The sequence below is a fragment of the Eschrichtius robustus genome, chromosome 18, assembly GCF_028021215.1.
Source record: "Eschrichtius robustus isolate mEscRob2 chromosome 18, mEscRob2.pri, whole genome shotgun sequence".
Classification (NCBI taxonomy): Eukaryota; Metazoa; Chordata; class Mammalia; order Artiodactyla; family Eschrichtiidae; genus Eschrichtius; species Eschrichtius robustus.
Genome location: NC_090841.1, coordinates 26119254 through 26138705, shown reverse-complemented (window position 1 = coordinate 26138705; position 19452 = coordinate 26119254). Strand labels below are relative to the sequence as shown.

The 19452-nt window shown below is 36.4% G+C and overlaps 1 protein-coding gene across 1 annotated transcript in view; it reads left to right on the top strand.

Moving 5' to 3' along the window:
- Positions 1–19227, top strand: part of WBP4 (WW domain binding protein 4) — a 32647-nt gene extending 13420 nt beyond the window's left edge. The window contains exons 9-10 of the mRNA XM_068526351.1: positions 1942–2105; positions 16916–19227. Of these exons, the coding sequence (XP_068382452.1) occupies positions 1942–2105; positions 16916–17126 (375 nt within the window). The 3' untranslated portion in view covers positions 17127–19227. The remainder of the gene's footprint in view (positions 1–1941; positions 2106–16915) is intronic.
- The last annotated feature ends 225 nt before the right edge of the window (positions 19228–19452 follow it).

Below are 19452 nucleotides of genomic sequence, written 5' to 3'. Positions count from 1 at the left end.
AATATAAAATTATTAATTCAGCCCTGTGGAGCTGAATATGTATTTTGAATAATCACTAAGGGGACCAGGAGAAGAAATAACTGGAGACACATTACTAAGCAGTGTTAAAGTCTCTGCTGAAATTGGATGTCATAAATTCTGAAATCTCATCAGTTTGTATGGTTGTGTGTTTTTTTTTTTGTAACACTTGACAAACTAACGGTTAGATAGATTTGTGTTGGAGATTTTTAGGTCCTATGCAATAGACAGGCATAGGGACAAAAATATTTAAGGGTGCTAGCAAAAGAATGTTTATAACGTGATTCTCTGTGGGCTGGGGCCTGATAATGAAGAATGTAAAGTCTAGATGAGACTAACGAACTCAGAACACAGGAAATAAAGGTAGTAGAGATGGTAACGATGTTGGATAGGAGGTATTGTAGAAGTAAGCGAGCCAGAAAGCCAAAAGAATAACATTGTGGTCAGAGGGTGGGCTTTTGGAGTTTAAGATTTTGTAAGTGGGTCATTTTTGAGTGATGACCTCATTCAAATTAAAAGGAACATAAGTGTGAGGATCTAATATTTGAATATTACCTATGTACCAGGTGCTACATATGAGGAAAATATCTTATTAGGCAGCTGAAATATAGTGAAGGCCAAAGTCATTGGTCTTGTGGGTCACAAAACTGAGGGTAGGGAATTTTTAAGCTCTGGGATGACAAGAGTTTTGGTTTTTTGTTTTGTTTCGTTTTTATTAGAGTATAGTTGCTTTACAGTGTGGACAACAAGAATTTGAACAGAGAGAACATACAGAGTTGCCAGAGTCATCACTTGATATGGAGAAATGGGGACTTCCCTGGCGGTCCAGTGGTTAAGACTCTGCGCTTCCAGTGCAGGGGCGTGGGTTCAGTCCCTGGTTAGGGAACTGAGATCCCACATGCCACATGGCCAAAAAGTAAATAAATAAATAAAGGAAAAAACATACATACAATTAAGTGTGAACGTTAAAAAATATATATATGGAGTAGTGGCCAGAGGTCATTAGATCATGAGAGGGAGAATGGAAGAGAACTATACAGAAGGTGATATGAGCCTCAGAGGAGGAGGCATTTATTGCGTGACCTCAGTAAAAATGTCTTACTTTAAAAATGTCATGGCCTGGAAGCAGTCAGGTTGTCTAAGAGAAAGCTGATGCTGTTTCCTACTTCTATGATATCAACAGCATAAGGGAATGAGTTAACATCCATTCAAAGAATTGCAAACAAAACAGTGTTCCAGGACTGCCACCCATGGTTGTGCAGTTTACGAAGAGACTGAAATCTAATGCATGGTCCACATGCTAAACCAGGCCACGGGGCTTTGTTATCCCAGATGATAAAAGCGCCGTAAAAGCACCAGCCCTCTCCAGGGGTTCCTTGGGAGCTACTTCTACCTCAGGGGTGTGTCTTTTTCTAATTTCACATCATTACCAGTTGTATAGGCCAGTGAGGTTTTGGCAGTGTCCTCAACATGAAGATGGATTTCGGTTAACACTAATTTGTTGAGGGAGTTCTTTAAATAGATAATGGGTATAGAAGGGTCCAGTGACATGGCATTAAATTCAAAAGGGGCACAGTATAAAGGGAGGTCACTGTTGGACATGTAAGTAAGGAGAGAAGCAGTAAAGTGGAGAAGAGAGGATAAAAAGGCCAGTGTATGTCTCTGAGGGGGGTAGAACGTTAATAGGATCATGTTATATTATTTTAAAAAACAGCCTTGGCCATGATGTGTTAGCATTTTAGACTTAATGAAAAACCTAATCAAGCATTAAAGTTCTTTTATGTACGTTTGTTGTGTTACGTGCTAATTTGAACTATTGAGTTAATGTATTATTTATAAATCAATACCAAGACTACGTTAAAGAAATTTTTGGTCCTGGCAGTTTTGCTTGAAGTTTGTTATTTCTTAACTTTGACATTGCAGGAAAAAAATAAAAATAGTGATAAAGGAACTGAACCAGAAACACAGAAAGAAAAAAATACCCAAGGGAAGAATTCATCAGGTCCAAATGAAGAAAAACCCAAAGCTCATAAAAAATCAAACCCATATGGAGAATGGCAAGAAATTAAACAAGAGGTTGAGTCCCAGTAAGTACATGAAACTTAATGCCACCGTTATTACAGGTATTTTACGTCCCATTACTTCCATAAATTGCAGTACCTAATTTCAGGAATAAGGTGCTCATTAAAAGTGTAGCTCATTTCCTTTATTTCTAGAATGGTTTTGTTTTTTCTAATTAAATATTTTAAAATGTAAGCTAAGGTTTATTTTTTTAAAGTAAACTAATGATTGCTTTAATTCTTACTAAGACATGACATTTCTATTGACCACACATTCCCACACTAACATACCATGCACACATGTGCGTTATCACACTCAACCATCGTTATTCTATCAGAGAAACAAATACCTGCATATGCAGTACATGCTTCATGGGATCTATCTAAAGGCAAGAAAAAAGCTCTTGTTTTGTTACTGTATTGAAAATGGCTTATGACACTTAGCTAAGTTTTTATTCAAAAAATGGCAGTTTTATCAACTAAACAAGATCATGGTAGAGATGTTACCTGGTTTACATTATTAGCTTATGTGTTCATATCAGCTATTGTCTTAGGATCATTTACACAATGAAAGGAAAATGTCACCCCCAGCTTCACACATTGGTGTTTTTTAAATGCTTAAAAAATATCTTCAGGTGGGAAAAAAGTATTTATATGAATTAAGCAGTTTTTCTCCAAACATTAATGCTTTGAAATGGTAATGTAATATAACTGTTCCATGCATACTTTTATAGTGAAATTATTCATTGTTAAAACTGTACTTTAGGGGACTTCCTTGGCGGTTCAGTGGTTAGGACTCTGCGCTTCCACTGCTGGGAGCCTGGGTTTGATCCCTGGTCAGGGAACTAAGATCCCGCATACCGTGCGGGCAGCCAAAAAAAACAAACCAAAAAACTGTACTTTAATGAAAAGGTCATGTTTTTTCAGAAGACGGAGTAATACAAGTTTTGGACAGCTTTATATACTGTTCTAATAATAATTGATTCCTTAGTGATACTGTACCATAATATAGCTTTGAACTGTTAAAATGTTTTTATTAAACATTCAGCTTTTATTTTACTTAATGAAATATTAGGAAATGTGTATTTAATGCTACATAGTGCCAGGGACCATAAGTATATTGATTTGTATATTGAAGTTGCAGAAATAATAGACTGCATTGATTACTTCAGCCCCTAAGTGATTTCTTAAGTGACTTACAATAGGAGGATGGTCTTCCTATACCAATATCTCCTGTACTTCAAAGTTGAGATTTCTTAAAATTTGAGTATTTTGTTTTCCATGTGATAAGTTTACTGTAAAGCCATTATTCTTAACATCAGCCAGTTTAATATGTGATGGATTGTGTCTGACTTCCTAAGTAGATTTACTGGTGAGGTTGAAACATTTTTTTCATATACCTGTATTTATCAGTGTTTTGTATTTACTCTTCTGTGAATTGTCTGTTCATAGTCTTTGCAAATTTTTCTATTGAAGTATTAGTCTTTCCTTACTTGCATAAGATCCTTATGTAGTACAGAAGCTAACCATTTATTAGTAGTAGTTATGGTGGATTTTCCACATTTGTAGTTTGACTTTTAATTGTGCTTATAATGGTTTTAGATGTGTAGAACTTTGTAATGTTTAGTCTGATATCTTTTCTTTTCCTTTGTGATCTGTTTTATTGATACTACCCTTTTTCATCCAAAAGTCAAGTTTATACTTGTATTTCCTCCTGGTTTGTGTGGTCTTACTTCTTTTTTATGTAATTATTACTATTTTTTTAAATTTATTTATTTTTGGCTTTGTCGGGTCTTCGTTGCTGCGCACAGGCTTCTCATTGCTGTGGCTTCTCTTGCTGCGGAGCACAGGCTCTAAGCGTGCAGGCGTCAGTAGTTGTGGCGCTCGGGCTCAGTAGTTGTGGCTTGCGGGCTCTAGAGCACAGGCTCAGTAGTTGTGGCGTACAGGCTTAGTTGCTCCACAGCATGTGGGATCTTCCCTGACCAGGGATCGAACCTGTGTCCCCTGCATTGGAAGGCAGATTTTTAACCAATGTGTCACCAGGGAAGCCCACATTTTTATGTAATTATTTAATCCATCTTTTGTGTAGTTATTTAATCCATCTTTAATAATTTTGATACATTGTATGAGATGAGATTTTTTTTTAATATTTATTTATTCTTTGGCTGCATCGGGTCTCAGTTGTGGCGCGTGGGCTCTTCATTGCGGTGCGCGGGCTTTTCTCTAGTTGTGGCGTGCGGGCTTTTCCCTAGTTGTGGCACGTGGGCTCCAGAGCATGCAGGCTCAGTAGTCGTGGCATGCAGGCTCAGCAGTTGCGGCACGTGGGCTTAGTTGCCCCTCGGCATGTGGGATCTTAGTTCCCTGACCAGGGGTCGAACCGGTGTCCCCTGCATTGTAAGATGGATTCTCAACCACTGGACCACCAGGGAAGTCCCGAGATGAGATTGTAAATAATTTTTTATCTTACCTGGCAAACCGATTTTGCCAGTACCATTCTTCCCCATTTTTAAGTGGCATTTTTTTTTTATCTTGTGTTTAATTCTTAAATTTACCAGTTTGTTTCTGGCTACCTATTCTGTTCCATTGGTCCATCTATCTTTGTGACAGTACCATAAAGCCTTAATTATTATGATTTAACTATATCCTTTTATATGGTATGTTCTTATATCTGGTGGTGTATCCCTGTATTTTTTTTTCCAAATTTTCTTAAGTAGTCTCTTCCCATTTTTTCCATGTTAATTAAATCATTTGCAAGTGTTCAACAAGTATAATATTTATATAAATATTACAAATAAATTGTACTTGTTGAATTTGGCAAAAATTGATGTGTTTTCCATATTTCATAGTTTCATCAAAAAATGTTGTACATGCCTCTTTTTACTCAAGTCATTTTGTAGGATTCTCTCTCTGGCTTTTGTAGCTGCCTCTGTGTAAGTCTCATGCTTGCATTTCTTGAATGTAAGCTAAGTAGCCACTTAGTCTACTTGATTCATTTCTGTAACCCCAGGACTAAAAACAGTGACTGGAACATAATAGGTGCTTAGTACATGTTTATTAAGTACATGAATAAATTTTTACATATTTTGCTATTTTTAATTGCAGATTTAGTCCATTTTTTCCATTATTTTGTAAACCAGTAATTATGGTGTGAAAAAGCCTATGTGTCCAATTATGTTGCTGATTATTATTTTTAAGACTTACTCTGAGTCTTGGGTTTTCCATGTAGAAACTTGTCTGCAAATATTTTTTGATTTTTTTCTGTTGATACTACTTCCTATTTATTTCATGTCCTATGTATTTTAGTTACATTTTTAAGCCCAATGTTATATAATAATAAGGGGAGTGGGCATTTCTACACATCTGTTTTGTTGCTGATATCGATAGAAATGTCTCTAAAATTTATATTGAGGATTATATTGACTATTGGCTTAAGATAGATAATCTTTATTATGTTAAGGAAGTGTGCTTTATTTCTGGATTGTTCAAGGATTATTATCAGAAATAGATTTTGGTGAATTTCAGTAGCCATAGCTCTGATGTGTTAAACTGATTGGGAAATGGTGGTCTATGGTTTAGTTTTGTTTTTGTTTGTTAAATGTATGATAATTTTATGAGATTTTTGTATCGTTTTATGCTAAATAAAATGGATTAGGTAGCTTTCCATTTCTTTAATGTTCTAAAATAGTTAATAGTTTCCCTGGGATTAAAAAGTTTTTTAAAAAATCACTAGTAAAATCTTCTGGTCCTGGAGTTCTAGGAGGAGGTAATTTTTGATAGCTTTTTCAGTCTCTTGGATACTATCTATGTGACATTAGGCAAGTTGCCTAATCTACATGAGCCTCAATTTCTTCATCTGTAAAATGGGATAATAATAGTTCCTGCCTAATTTCTAATTTATTGTGAGGAATAAATTAGAAAAAAACAAGTTAACACATTTATCACTGTGTTCATACTTGGTACCTAGAACACCTAAGCACTCAGTCACTGTTACATGCTGCAGCTGGTGTTAGGGGGGCAGGGGTAGGAAGTAGCTTCAGCTAGTCAGTTTCAGTAATTCATATTTTCCCCTAAAATCTTGTGTTTCATCAAGGGCTTAAAATTTAGAACCTATGGTAATACATTAAACTTCCTGTATGTTTAAATTTTTCAATTATTTTAAAATCACATTGTAAACTTTTTTATTCTTTTGGGATGATATTTGTTAAAGAATTTTTTTCTTTAGTTAAGAAATTAGTTAAGATACTATAATTTACATATAACATGTAAGTTTAAAGTGTGCATAGGAATTCCATGGTGGTCCAGTGGTTAGGACTCCACACTCTCATTGCCGAGGGCCTGGGTTCAATCCCTGGTCGGGGAGCTAAAATCCCACAAGCCGCATGGTGCGGCCAAAATAAATAAATAAGTAAAGTGTGCAGTGTGTTGATTTGATTGACATGTTGCAAAATGACTACCACAATAGTGTTAGCTAACACCTCCATGTCACACTTAATTACCATGTTTCTGTTTGGTTGGTTGGTTGGTTTTTTTGTGGTGAGGACATTTAAGACCTAGTCTCTTAGCAGCTTTAAGGTATGTAATACAGTATGGTTACTATAATCACCATCCTATAAATTAGATTCCCCCAATAGTCGTGTAACTGGAAATTTGTACCTTTTGCCCAATCTCCCCATTTCCCCCATTCCTCAGACCTGGTAACCACCTCTGTACTCTTGTTTCTGTAAGTTTGGATTTCTTAGATTTCACATATAAATGATATCATATAGTATTTGTCTTTCTCTGTCTTATTTCACTTAGCACAGTGCTGTCAAGGTCCATCTATGTTGTCACAGATGGTAGATTTCCTTCTTTCTCATAGCTAAATAATATTCCACTGTATGTATATACCACATCGTCTTTATCCATATCTTGGCTATTGTGAATAATGCTGTAGTGAACATGGGGGTGCAGGTATCTCTTCAAGATCCGTTTGTATATCCTTTGGATGTATATGCAGAGGTGGGAATCTTGGATCATATGGTAGTCCTGTTTTTAATATCAGGAACCTCCATACTGTTTTCCATAGTGTCTGTACCAATTTACATTTCTACCAACAGTGCTGAAGGTATCTCTTTTCTCCACATCCTTACCAATACTTGTTATCTCTTGTCTTTTTAATACTAGCCATTCTAACAGGTATGAGGTGATATTGCAGTTTTGATTCCCATTTCTCTGTCAATTAGTGACGTCAAGCATCTTTTCATGTACCTTTCGGCCATTTGTATGTCTTCTTCAGAAAATGTCTATTCAGTTTCTCTGCCCATTTTTTAATTGGATTCTTTGGGGTTATTTTGTAATTGGGTTATGAGTTTTTCATATATTTTGAATATTAACCCTTTAGCAAATATATGATTTGCAAATATTTTCTTCCATTCTGTACGTTTCCTTTTCATTTTGTTGATTATTTCTTCTGCTGCCCAGAGCTTTTAGTTTGATGTAGTCCCACTTGTTGATTTTTGTTTTTGTTACCATGCTTTTGGTGTCATATCCAAAAAATCGTTGCCAAGACAAGTGTCAGGTAGAGCTCTTTTTTTTATGTTTTCTTCTGGCAGTTTTACAGTTTCATTTCTTATGTTTAAGTCTTTAATAAACTTTGGGTTAATTTCTGTGAGTGATGTAAGATAGGGGTCCAATGTCATTCTTCTGCATGTGGTTACCCAATTTTTCCAACACCAGTTATTGAAAAGAATATATATTCCCTATTGAATAGTCTTGGCTCTTTTGTCAAATGTTAGTTGACCCTATATGTGAGGGTTTATTTCTGGGCTCTCAATTCTTTTCCATTGGTCTATGTTTCTGTTTTTATGAGAGTATCATACTGTTTTGATTACTGAAGATTTGTAGTATAGTTTGAAATCAGGAAGTGTGATGCCTCCAGCTTTGGTCTTCTTTCTCAGGATTGCTTTGACTGTTTGGGGTCTTTTGTGGTTCCTATAAAAATTATAGGATTGTTTTTCTATTTCTGTGAAAAATACCATTGGAATTTTGATCAGGATTGCATTGAATCTACAGATGGCTTTGAGTAGTATGGACATTACAACAATATTAATTGATCTGATCCATAAACACAGGATATCTTTATTTGTCTGTGTCTTCAATTTCCTTCAGTGTCTTGTAGTTATCAGTATACAGACCTTTCACCACCTCAGTTAAATTTATCACTAAGTGTTTTATCATTTATGATGCATTGTGAATGGGATTGTTTTTTCTTTTTCAAATGTTCTGTTGTTAGTGTATGCAAATGCAACTGATTTCTGTATTTTGATTTTGGTTTTTTTGGCCACGCTGTGCAGCTTGCAGGATCTTAATTCCCTGACCTGGGATTGAACCTGTGCCACCTGCAGTGGAAGCGCAGTCTTAACCACTGGACTTCCAGGGAATTTCCTGTATTTTGATTTTGTATCCTGCAAATTTACTGAATTTATTGAGTAGTTCCAACAGTTTGCTGGAGGGGGTGGGGGGCAGGGGGAGTCTTTAGGGTTTTCTATATATAAGATCATCTTATCTACAAAGAGAGATAATTTTACTTCCTTTCCAATTTGAATGCCTTTTTTTTTCTTGCCTGATTGATCTGGCTAGGACTTCCAATACTATGTTGAATAGGAGTGGCAAGAGTGGGCACCCTTGTCCTGTTTCCGATCACAGAGAGAAGGCTTTCAGTCTTTCACCATTGAGTATGATATTGGCTGTAGATTTGTCATATATGGCCTTTGTGATGTTCCTTCTATTCCCAATTGGTTGAGTATTTTTATCATGAAATGATGTTGTATTTTGTCAAATGCGTTTTCTGCATCTGTTGAGATGATAAGATGTTTATCTTTCAGTTTCAGTCAATATCAATTGATTTGCAAATGTTGAACCATCTGTCCTTACATCTCAGGGATAAATCTCACTTGATCATGGTGTATGATCCTTTTAACGTGCTGTTCAATTCAGTTTGCTAATATTTTGTTGAGAATTTTTGCATCTATATTTATTGAGGATATTGGTCTATAGTTTTCTTTCCTTGTAGTGTCCTTATCTGGCTTGGGTATCAGGGTAATGCCAGCCTCCTGTAATGAGTTTGGGAATATTCTCTTCTTTTCTGTTTTTTGGAAGAGTCTGAGGAGGATTGACATTAATTATTCTTTAAATGTTTTATAGAATTCTCCAGTGAAACCGTCTGGTCCTGGCCTTTTTTGTGTTGGGAGGTTTTTAATTATTGGTTCAGTATCCTTCCTTGTTACTGATCTGTTCAGATTTTCTGTTTATCACAATTCATTTGGTAGGTTGTATGTTTCTAGGAATGTATTCATTTCTTCTGGGTTATCCAATTTGTTGGTATATAATTGTTCATAGTAGTCTCTTTCAATCCTTTTTATTTCTGTGGTATCAGTTTAATGTTTCCTCTTTCATTTCTGAATTTGAGTCTTCTCTTTTTTTCTTAGTCTAGGTAAAAGTTTGTCAAATTTGTTTTTCTATTCAATAAACCAGCTTTTAGGTTTCTTATCTTTCCTATTCTTGTCTCTATTTCATTTATTTCTGCTCTGATCTTTGTTATTTCCCTCCTTCTGCTACCTTGGGCTTAGTTTGTTCTTCTAGTTCCTTGAGGTGTAAAGTTAGGTTGTTTTTTTTAGATCTATCTCTTTCTTAATGTAGGCATTTATCAGTATAAACTTTCCTCTTTGAATTGCTTTTGCAGCATCCTGTAGGATTTGGTATATTGTGTTTCCATTTTCATTTGTTTGAAGATATTTTTTGAGTTCCTTTGATTTCTTTTTTGTCCCATTAACTGTTCAGGAGTGTGTTAACTTCCATATATTTGTGAATTTTCCATCTTTCCTCCTGTTATTGATTTCTGGTTTTTTACCATTTTGGTCAGAAAAAATACCTGGTATGATTTCAGTCTTCTCAAGTTTGCCAAGATTTATTTTGTGACCTATTATGTGATCTGTCCTGGAGAATGTTCTGTGTGTGCTTGAAAAGAATGTGTATTCTGCTGCTGTTGGACGGAATGTTCTCTATATGTCTGTAAGGTCCATTTGGTTTAAAGTATTGTTCAAGTCCGATGTTTCCGTGTTGATTTTCTCTCTGGATGATGTATCCATTGTTGAAAGTGGTTTATTTAAGGCTTCTGCTGTTACTGTGTTGTTGTCTATTTCTCCCTTCATACCTGTTAGTTTTTGCTTAATATACTTCAGTGTTGGGCACATATATATTTAAGGTTGTTACATCTTCTTGATGAATTGACCCCCTTATCATTATATAATGACTTTCTTTGTCTCTTGTTACCATTTTAGGCTTAAAGTTTATTTTGTCTGATATAAATAATAGTTACCCCTGCCCTCTTTTGGTTTCTGTTTGCATGGAATATTTTTTTCCATTCCTTAACTTTGAGCTTATGTGTGTCTTTAAATCTGAAGTGAGTCTCTAGTAGGCAGCATATAGTTGGTTCTTGTGTTTTTATCCATCCACCACTCTGTACCTTTTGATTGGAGAATTAAATCTATTTACATTTAGATTAATATACTTAAGGACTTACTAATGCCATCTTATTGGTGTTGGGCAGTTTTGTAGTTCCCTTTTTCCTTTTTTTCTCTCTTGCTGCCTTCCTTTTTGAATTGATGAGTTTCCATAGTGGTATGCTTTTATTTCCTTCTCTTTATCTTTTGTGAATCTATTTTAGGTTTTTGCTTTGTAATTACCATGCTGCTTATATGAAAGTTCATATATATATGACAGTCTATTTTATGCTAATAAGAACTTTGGTTGAATACAAAAAGTACCTTTTCACTTGCCCCCCCATTAATGTTTTATTGAAGCGTAGTTGATTTACAGTATTATTTTGATGTCACAATTTACATCTTTATATATTGTGTATACATTAACAAATTGTTTTAGCTATAGTTATTTTTAATACCTTTGTTTTCTAACCTTTATACTAGAGTTAAATAGTTAACACACCACCATATTACATTATTAAACTGTTTTGTATCTGACTCTGTGCTTACCTTTACCGTTGTTTTTTGTGTTTTCATGTTGGTAATTAGCAACCTTTCAGCGTTTCTTATAAGGCACTTTTAGTGATGATGAATACCCTCAGCGGTTTTTTTTTTGTTGTTTTTTTGGGGAAAGTCTTTATCTCACCTTCATTTCTGAAGGACAGTTTAGTTTGGTAAAGTATTTTTGGTTAGCTTTTTTATTTTTTTTCCAGCACTTTGAATATATCATCCTGGTCTCCACTGAAATATCTGCTGATAGCCTTATGAAATTCCCTTGTATGAAAGAAATTCTTTTTTCTTGCTGCTTTTAAAATTCTTTGATTTTAGACAGGTTTAGTAAAATGTGTCTTGGAAAAGATCTTTTTGGATTGAAATTTTGACGTGACCTACTAACTTCAACTTGGACCCACAAATCTCTCCCCACATTTTGCAAGTTTTCAGCCATTGTTTCTTTTTTTCTTTTTTGGCCACACCATGTGGCTTGCAGGATCTTAGTTCCCCAATCAGGTATTGAACCTGCGCCCTCCGTAGTGAAAGCACAGATTCCTAACCACTGATGCACCAGGGAATTCCTTCAGCCATTATTTCTTTAAATAATCTTTCTGCCCCTTTTTCCCTCTCTTCGTCTTCTGAGACTCCAAGGATGCATACATTATTTCTCTTGATTGTGTCCCAAAAGTCCCATAAGGTTTCTTCATCCTTTTCACTCTTTTTTTCTCCTCTGACTACAGAATTTCAAATGATCTGTCTTCAAACTCACTGATTTTTCTGCTTGGTCTAGTCTGCTGTTGAAGCTCTCTATTGAATGCTACAGTTCAGTCATTGTACTATTCAGCTCCAGAATTTGTTTGGTTCTTTCTTATGTTTTTTATCTCTTTGTTGAATTTCTCATTTTGTTCTTCTGTTGTTTTCCTGATATCATTAAATCGTTTGCCTGTATTCTCTTATAGTTCTCAGTGCATCTGTAGAACAGTTTTTTTGAATTCTTTGTTGGATAGTTCCTGGTCTCAATTTCTTTGGGCTAGTTACTGGAGGTTTACTGTATTCCTTTGGTAGAGACATTTTTCCCCGATTCTTGGTGAATCTAGCAGCCTTGTGTAGGTGTCTACACATTTGAAAAAGGAATAAACCTCTTGTAGACTTTATAGACTAATGTCAGTATGGGAAAACTCCCACCTGCAGGTGGGGCACACTGGAGCAGGTCTGGTGGTACCAGGCGCCAAGGGGGCATGTGGCAGCAGTGGGTCTGGGGCGGGGGGGTGGTTATCGCTTTAGCTCAGGTCACTAGAATCCAACAACTGTGTGGTTCTTGGCAAACACTGCAGGGGTTCCACAGTGGCTGCAAGGGCTGTTGGGGTCCTCAGCAGCACTTCCAGGTCCAGCAGCTAGAGACCAGGACAGGCAGTGGTGGTGGCCGGCTCTGGTGGTGAGCATACACTTGGCTGCGGGGCCAGCTACAGATGCCTGTGTATGTAGTGGTCGGGGCCAGTTGCAGACACACAGTAGTAGGGGCCAGGCAGGCAGCAAGGGCCAGAGTCAACTATACGTTCACTGACAGCTTCAGGGACCCTGGCTGTCGGGGTGCTTTCCCATGGCTGCACAATCTCCCCCTGAGGGTAAGCACTGCAGTAGAGGCTGGTGATGGGTGTCAGGGCAGCACTATGAAAGTGCAGAGCTGGTGGGGCTAGCCCCAAGCATGCAAAGGGCAGTGGGGTCAGCCATGGGAGTCTAGGCTGCCATCTTGCACGGAGGCCTGAGCTGACTTCAGTGTGGTTCCCGGGCTCTGGCAGTGGCAAGGGCAAAGGGACTGAGGCAGCTGACATAAGTGAAAGCTAACAGCTATGCGGCACAGTACCTGGTGAAATCTGTAGGGCATCTGCAGCAGCTGTGATGTCTGTTGGTTCTTTCTTCAGTGGCAAAAGCTGCTTTGTCTGTCTGTAGAGCAGGTCACTGTGAACTGCAATCAATCACTCCCACTGCATCGCTGTTCTTGGTAGTCCCTGATTTTTGTCCTCGTTCCTAGCAGTCTCTGTAGGTCTCACCTTCGCCGTTGTGGGTGGAGTGAAAAACCTGAGCAGGACCTTCGTGCAGTGGCCCAAAAGGTTGCATCAGCTGGTCACCCACCCACTCTTCTTTTCATGTTGAGGGGAACTCTTTCCAACTGGGAGGTTTCCTCTTGTCTCTTGAGTGGTGTCAGCTCGGGGGATGGGATGATGCAGGCAAAGTGAAGTTGTCTTTCTTATCTTCTTTTGCAATTATTCTCATGGTATTTTGTTCCACTGTGTTGCTTAAATTTCTTAAATGGACTCCGGAGCTCTCCTAGAGCTGTTTTTCTTCATGGATAGCTATCTAATTGTTGATCATTTTGTGGGAATGAAGATTGGGGTCTCCACTAAAGGCTTTTTAAATTTGTTTTTCCTTAATGAATCAGCTCTTATTTTTAACTGTGTATTTTATTACATATCCATTTATTAATGGAGTTTCTGTTTCTTAATTTCTACTTTTGTAATTTTCTTCCCCTGACTTGTCTTAAGTTTCTTTGTGTTTGTTCTTTCTTCAGATGAACACTTAAGACTATTGACAGGAGGTGAGGAAGGGGTCTGTTCTTATTTCTTAATGAAAATAGTCAAAGCTGTATTGTCCCTGAATATAATTCTGTCCATATATCACATAAACTTTGGGTGATGATTCCTTGATTTCATTGGTTTTGGAACAATTTAATATTGTGTTTTTGCTTACTCTTTTGACTTGGTGGTTTTCCAAAAGGGCTTATTTTTCAATCTCTACATAGGTGGAAGTTTTTTGGGTTTTCTTCCACCTTTATTACATTGTGTTCAGGTATTATAACCTTTACAATTTTTACATTTTGAATTTGGAAATGACCGTGGTTTTGAGGAAGTGTTTATGTAATTATTTTTTGTAACTGTTCTAAAGTTATTTGAAAAGAAGGTATATTCTCTGTAAGATATTTTATTTGCAGACTCTTTTCTTTCAAATACAAACTTCTTTTCCTCTGATTATGTCACAAGGGTATATATCCTACTTCACTGCCACTTCTGTTAGCTTCCACTTAGGAATTCCCTAGGACCATGATTTCAAAAATGGACTCTTTTTCTATTTTATCTCTCCCCGTAATCCCACTTAAGAAGTAATACTATGACTTGATCACTTTATCAAAATACAACACAAAACACCAAGATTGTGAAATTAAATGAGTCTCTCATGGATTTTCTTGGACAGAGATTCATTTGTCCAGCGACCAAACCCTATTGTTCTTCATTACTCAAATCTTTCTCTGCTTGGCTAATGGAATTTCTTAGTTTCACCCAGAAGCAGAGTGGTCTAGGGGGAAGAATATAGGTTTTAGATCAACACAGGCCTGGGTTTTAATCCAAGTAATATTACTACCATAACAGTTTAGTTGACCAAGTTATTTAACTTCTCTCTAAGCCTCAGTTTCCACTCCTGTAAAAACATAAAAATACAAAGCCAAGAATGAATACCCCATCAACTTCAGGGGCTACTAGCCTTCTTGGAAAGCACCATTGTTGGCAATTTAAGGGAAAATAGGGAAGTAGGAAAAGCAAACAAAACTGGCATTTAACATATATTTTTAATACAATAAAGTTTGGAAGGCATCTCTATTCAAAACAAATCAGATTTAAGACCTGTTCCAGTGAGAATTCCTATTTCTTGCATCCCCTCATCAGATTTTGAGGAAATGTTATATAACATCATGATCTACTAAGATAGCTTCTTCCTCAAGTTTTATATTATATAGAATAGTTTTTGGTTTTGGTTTTTCTAGTTTTGAACTATCCATTACTGATTTGAAATTTTCTTTGTTCTTATATTCTTTGTACTTATATTCTCCTTTATTTTGTTTTTTGCAATCCTAGCAAATCTCCTAACTATTGTTACATTTTTAAAAATTATTACAATGCTTAGAGACCTCTTTTAAACCTGTTTGTTTACCCATGTATGTATAGGATGGAACATAAAAAGATCTCTCAATTCTACCACCATAGACCTTTCTACATGGTCTGTGTGAGAGGGAAGCAAATTTGTTATCATGTACTTTTAAGATAATTGAAGTGAACAGCATATATTAAATTTAAATTCTAAGCAAACACATAAAAACCATGTTATCTCTAAACTGCAGTTGTCAAGAGCCGTAGTTGATGAGAAATCAGTGAATGTCTCTGACTTTTGTCTCTGCTTTCCTCTGACTTGACTGCCTTTCTCACAGGCTCTCCCCACTTGGTAGCAAAGCTTTAGGCTTATATCATACTTACAGTTAGAGATCCCAGCAAAAAAGAGGTGCTGCTTTGTGAGTTCCAAAAGTGGTCCTGCTTAGCTTTCATCACATACCCAGTTCCTATTCCTGAGCTAACCACTGTGAATTCTGACTGGACATGAACTGAATTAAGCTCAAAACTCAGAAGGGAGAAGAGGTGGTTCCCAAAAGGGAAAAAAAGTTAAAAGGAGTTGTAGTGCTAAAAAAGACACTAACTAGAAGACCCCAAATAAAAAGAGAATATTTCTATTCCAAGGGCCTAGTGCATTGTCTGGTTTATAGTAGACATTCACTATAGCTGCTGTCATTAGAGTTAACTACTACTGTAGATCTACCATAACCTTTCAAACTTCTCCTGGCCTCCAGGAAAGGGTTTTCTCCCTTTATTTCCAAGAATCAAGATGAATGACTACATTACCTGGGTTCTTCTGAGATTGAGGAGTGTAGATCTGTACTAATCTTCACTCTTCTTAGATGGGGTTTCTCAACTCTTAATATCTGGGACTTCTAACATTTAACTCATACCTTTACTTTTTATTCCCTTTTCTCTATTGTCATCACTCTTCCTTTCATGCTGAGCAGGTAATCTTTTGGTTTCAAGTGATAGAAACTTGAGTTACCTTAAATTAAAAAAAGAGGTTATTAGTTCAAAGATTCCCAGAAAGGTTCTACCTGCAAGTTGTAGGAGGGGTAGGAACTGGGCCTCACGAATGATTGGAACCAGGCCTGAAACATTGGCAGGATTCTCCATCTCCCATCCTGCTTCCCTTTGCATGCCAGCCTCATTCTCTATCTCTGCAGAACTCCTTTCTCTAAGTAGGAGGATATATGGTTCCCAACAGGTTTTATATTCTTGGCCACTAGAGCGTTAAACATAATGATCTTTCTGGTCCATGTTCAAAAAGCTCATGGGCGGGACTGATGGGTATGGTGTGACTTACTTGCTCTTTCACAAACCAGTTGACTGTGTAGACGGTAGGGTACTATGATAGGTTCATATTAATTAGGTACTGAGCTCTGGACTAGTCGTCTGATTATTCATACTAACCAAGTGGATAGTTGAAGGGCTAGTGCTAGAAAAGAGGTGCTAGGCAAACAGTCTCACGGAGTCTGCTACACCAGAACATTGAGATTCCATGGTTTTCGTCTTGTGCTGTGTAAGCCTCCAGAGTCCTTGTCAGTCCACGGCAAAATCCGTTTCCAAAGATACTTCTCGTTTATCCACCTGTGTAACTTCTACTGCTAATCATAAGTACAAGCATTTCCTTCAGTGATACACCCAACAGGAACAAAAGAATAGATGGGACTTTTCCTCATGTGTCCATAAACAGGTGCTCAGTATCTTAAATAATATTATAAAATCAGTATTTTAAAATAGTTTCCCACTCCAAAATAACCAGCTTCTAACTTCTATTATTATCATTAGGAAGATGACCTTGAGGCTTTGGTGGGCTCACACATTAGGTGAAAGTTTATCTTACTCTGTCAAATAATGGTTCTATTTTTACTTTCTGTTCCAGTGAGGAGGTAGATTTGGAACTTCCAAGCACTGAAAATGAATATGTATCAACTTCAGAGGCTGATGTTGGTGGGGAACCCAAAGTGGTTTTTAAAGAAAAAACAGTCACTTCTCTTGGAGTCATGGCAGATGGAGTGGCCCCAGTCTTCAAAAAGAGAAGAATTGAAAATGGAAAATCTAGAAATTTAAGGCAACGAGGTGATGATCAATAACTGTAAAAGAAGCTTCTTGTACGGGCTTTTTGGACAGAATGGAGACTATACATCTTAAACGCTCCTCTCTGTTTATTTTACAGTACTTAAATGCTAAAAATTTAGACTTATTCTAAATGTAAAATAAATCTTTTTTCATGTGAAATTGATTTTTGTTCCTAAAATGGAAGCCTACCACATCGCATTGTAATACAGTGTATTATGTTCAGTGTCTAAAAGTTGCTAATTATGTCATAAGATGCTATGTATCTGTTATTTAAAACATGGAAAAGAAAGGCCTCTATTCCATTCTTACTCATATGAACATACTTGTACTGCACTGAAAATGCATTACTTTTGCATGTGGACATTATCCAAGAAATAATAATTAGACCACATAAGAGAAGATTCACAGCCCGTGATGAATCAGTCCTGAGGATCCTGTCAGAAGAACTGATGTAGAAAGTGTATGCATATGGGCTTACTTTATTCAATTTAACGTCAAGGGCCAAGAACCAGGACTGCAGCTCAGGTCGTGCTTAATATGGAATGAAAATCGAACCAGAGGTAGAAGGGTGTATCATCTGCCTGGTTCAGTGCAAAGCAACAACCACTGCTTAAGCATTTTCACCGTGAGCCAGGCACTGTGCTAGGCACTGGAGATGTAAAGGTGAGCAAGACATACCTCTGTTCTTCACGACTTCTCATTCTGACGGAGTCCTTTTTTCCCGTCATGTATTCTGTGTAGTGGCCTTATATGTACTGGAAAATATTTTTTAGGGTTTATTTGAAACTGTGTAGATGAAGTCTTGAACAAAAATAGCAAGGTTGCTGACTTCAGTAAAAGGTTTTGGTGTTCCTTTAGACAAAGTGGAAATTTCCCATTTCCTGGTGAAATTTCTTAAAAAGTGGCATTTTCTTATTTAATTCATTTGAAGTAGGTACCTTCCCTTTATTATTCCAAATTCTTAAAATTATATTTTTTATAAATTGTACAGTAGTTAACATTTGGTAGTATTTGTCTTTTTAAGGTTACTAGTGTATATGTAAGAAAATTATAGCTTATTAAAAACTTTATGAAAGAGTAAATTAAATATTGTTATTTTTTTTTCTTCTAATACTGATCAGCGTCAACTTAGTATTGGTGAGATAGATAGTATTTGGAGACTTGTCTTTATATTTGTTCAGTATACTTACTTGGCTGTTTCACGAATGTATAGTGTTATAGAGAAGTATTTTACATTCTCCAAGCCCATTTGTCATCTAGCTAATAAGCAGTGCATTTTGGTGCTTGACTCTCCTCAATTGGAAAAGATAATAAGATATAAATGGAGTACTGCTATATTTTACCCACATATTTAGCTCATACAAAATAAACAAATTTGAGGACATTTTTAAAACCACACCTCATTATGTAAAGTGTTTCTCTTTGATGCATTCTTTACATTATCTCCTTTACCTTTGTAACAAGGCAGTAGTCTCAGAAGTTTAAAGGCAATTCACCTTAAACTGAAACTGGTTTTAAGGATTGCTCAGAAAAGACTCTTGACAAACACAAAAATTTTAGTAAATCAAATCATGAAAAATAATACTTTTCTATTTGCTTTGAAAGAATAAGTAGAGAATATACCAGCTTCAATTACTGGATTTTTGCAGAAGTTAAATATTTGATATCATGTCTACCATTACCTTTCTATTGTTTTGCCTATATTTATTTTTGTATAGTTAGGAGATTATCAAGTCACTGTATTTTTATTATATATAAAAAATTCTAAACAGTAGAGAAATAAGTGTTTAAAAAAAAGTCCCAGTAATCTCTGACCCCTCCCCCATGGCCACTGTGGGGTTTTGTTTTGTTTTGTTTTTGTTTTTTTTCACTAAGCATGTTAATATTGTGGGTATATGTGGATAACCCTTATGACACCTGGATCTATGAGGTCTGCTTTCTGGATGAAATCGTATTCAAAGAAGCATAATCCAAACAGTCAAAAGTAGTTTTTGTTTTTTAATGCAATTTTTATAAATTCTGAAAACTGTACTGGGGGAAACAACCAGATTTGTAAGCATTGAAAAACTGTAATAATTAAAATAGTATGGTACTTGCTCACGCATACATAAACTAGAGTTTGTTTCTGGTTGTCTGTTATTGTACCAGCACCACACTGGTTTCATTATTGTGTTTTCATAGTATGTTTTAACATCTGGCGAAGCAGATACCCTCATAGTACCTTTCTGTTTAAGAATGTTCATATCTATTCATTATTTCAAGTTGCCACCTCTGCCTTCCTCCGAAAACTCTGTGATCCCACACCACACCTACTGAGTTGGTAATAACTGCCATAACTGT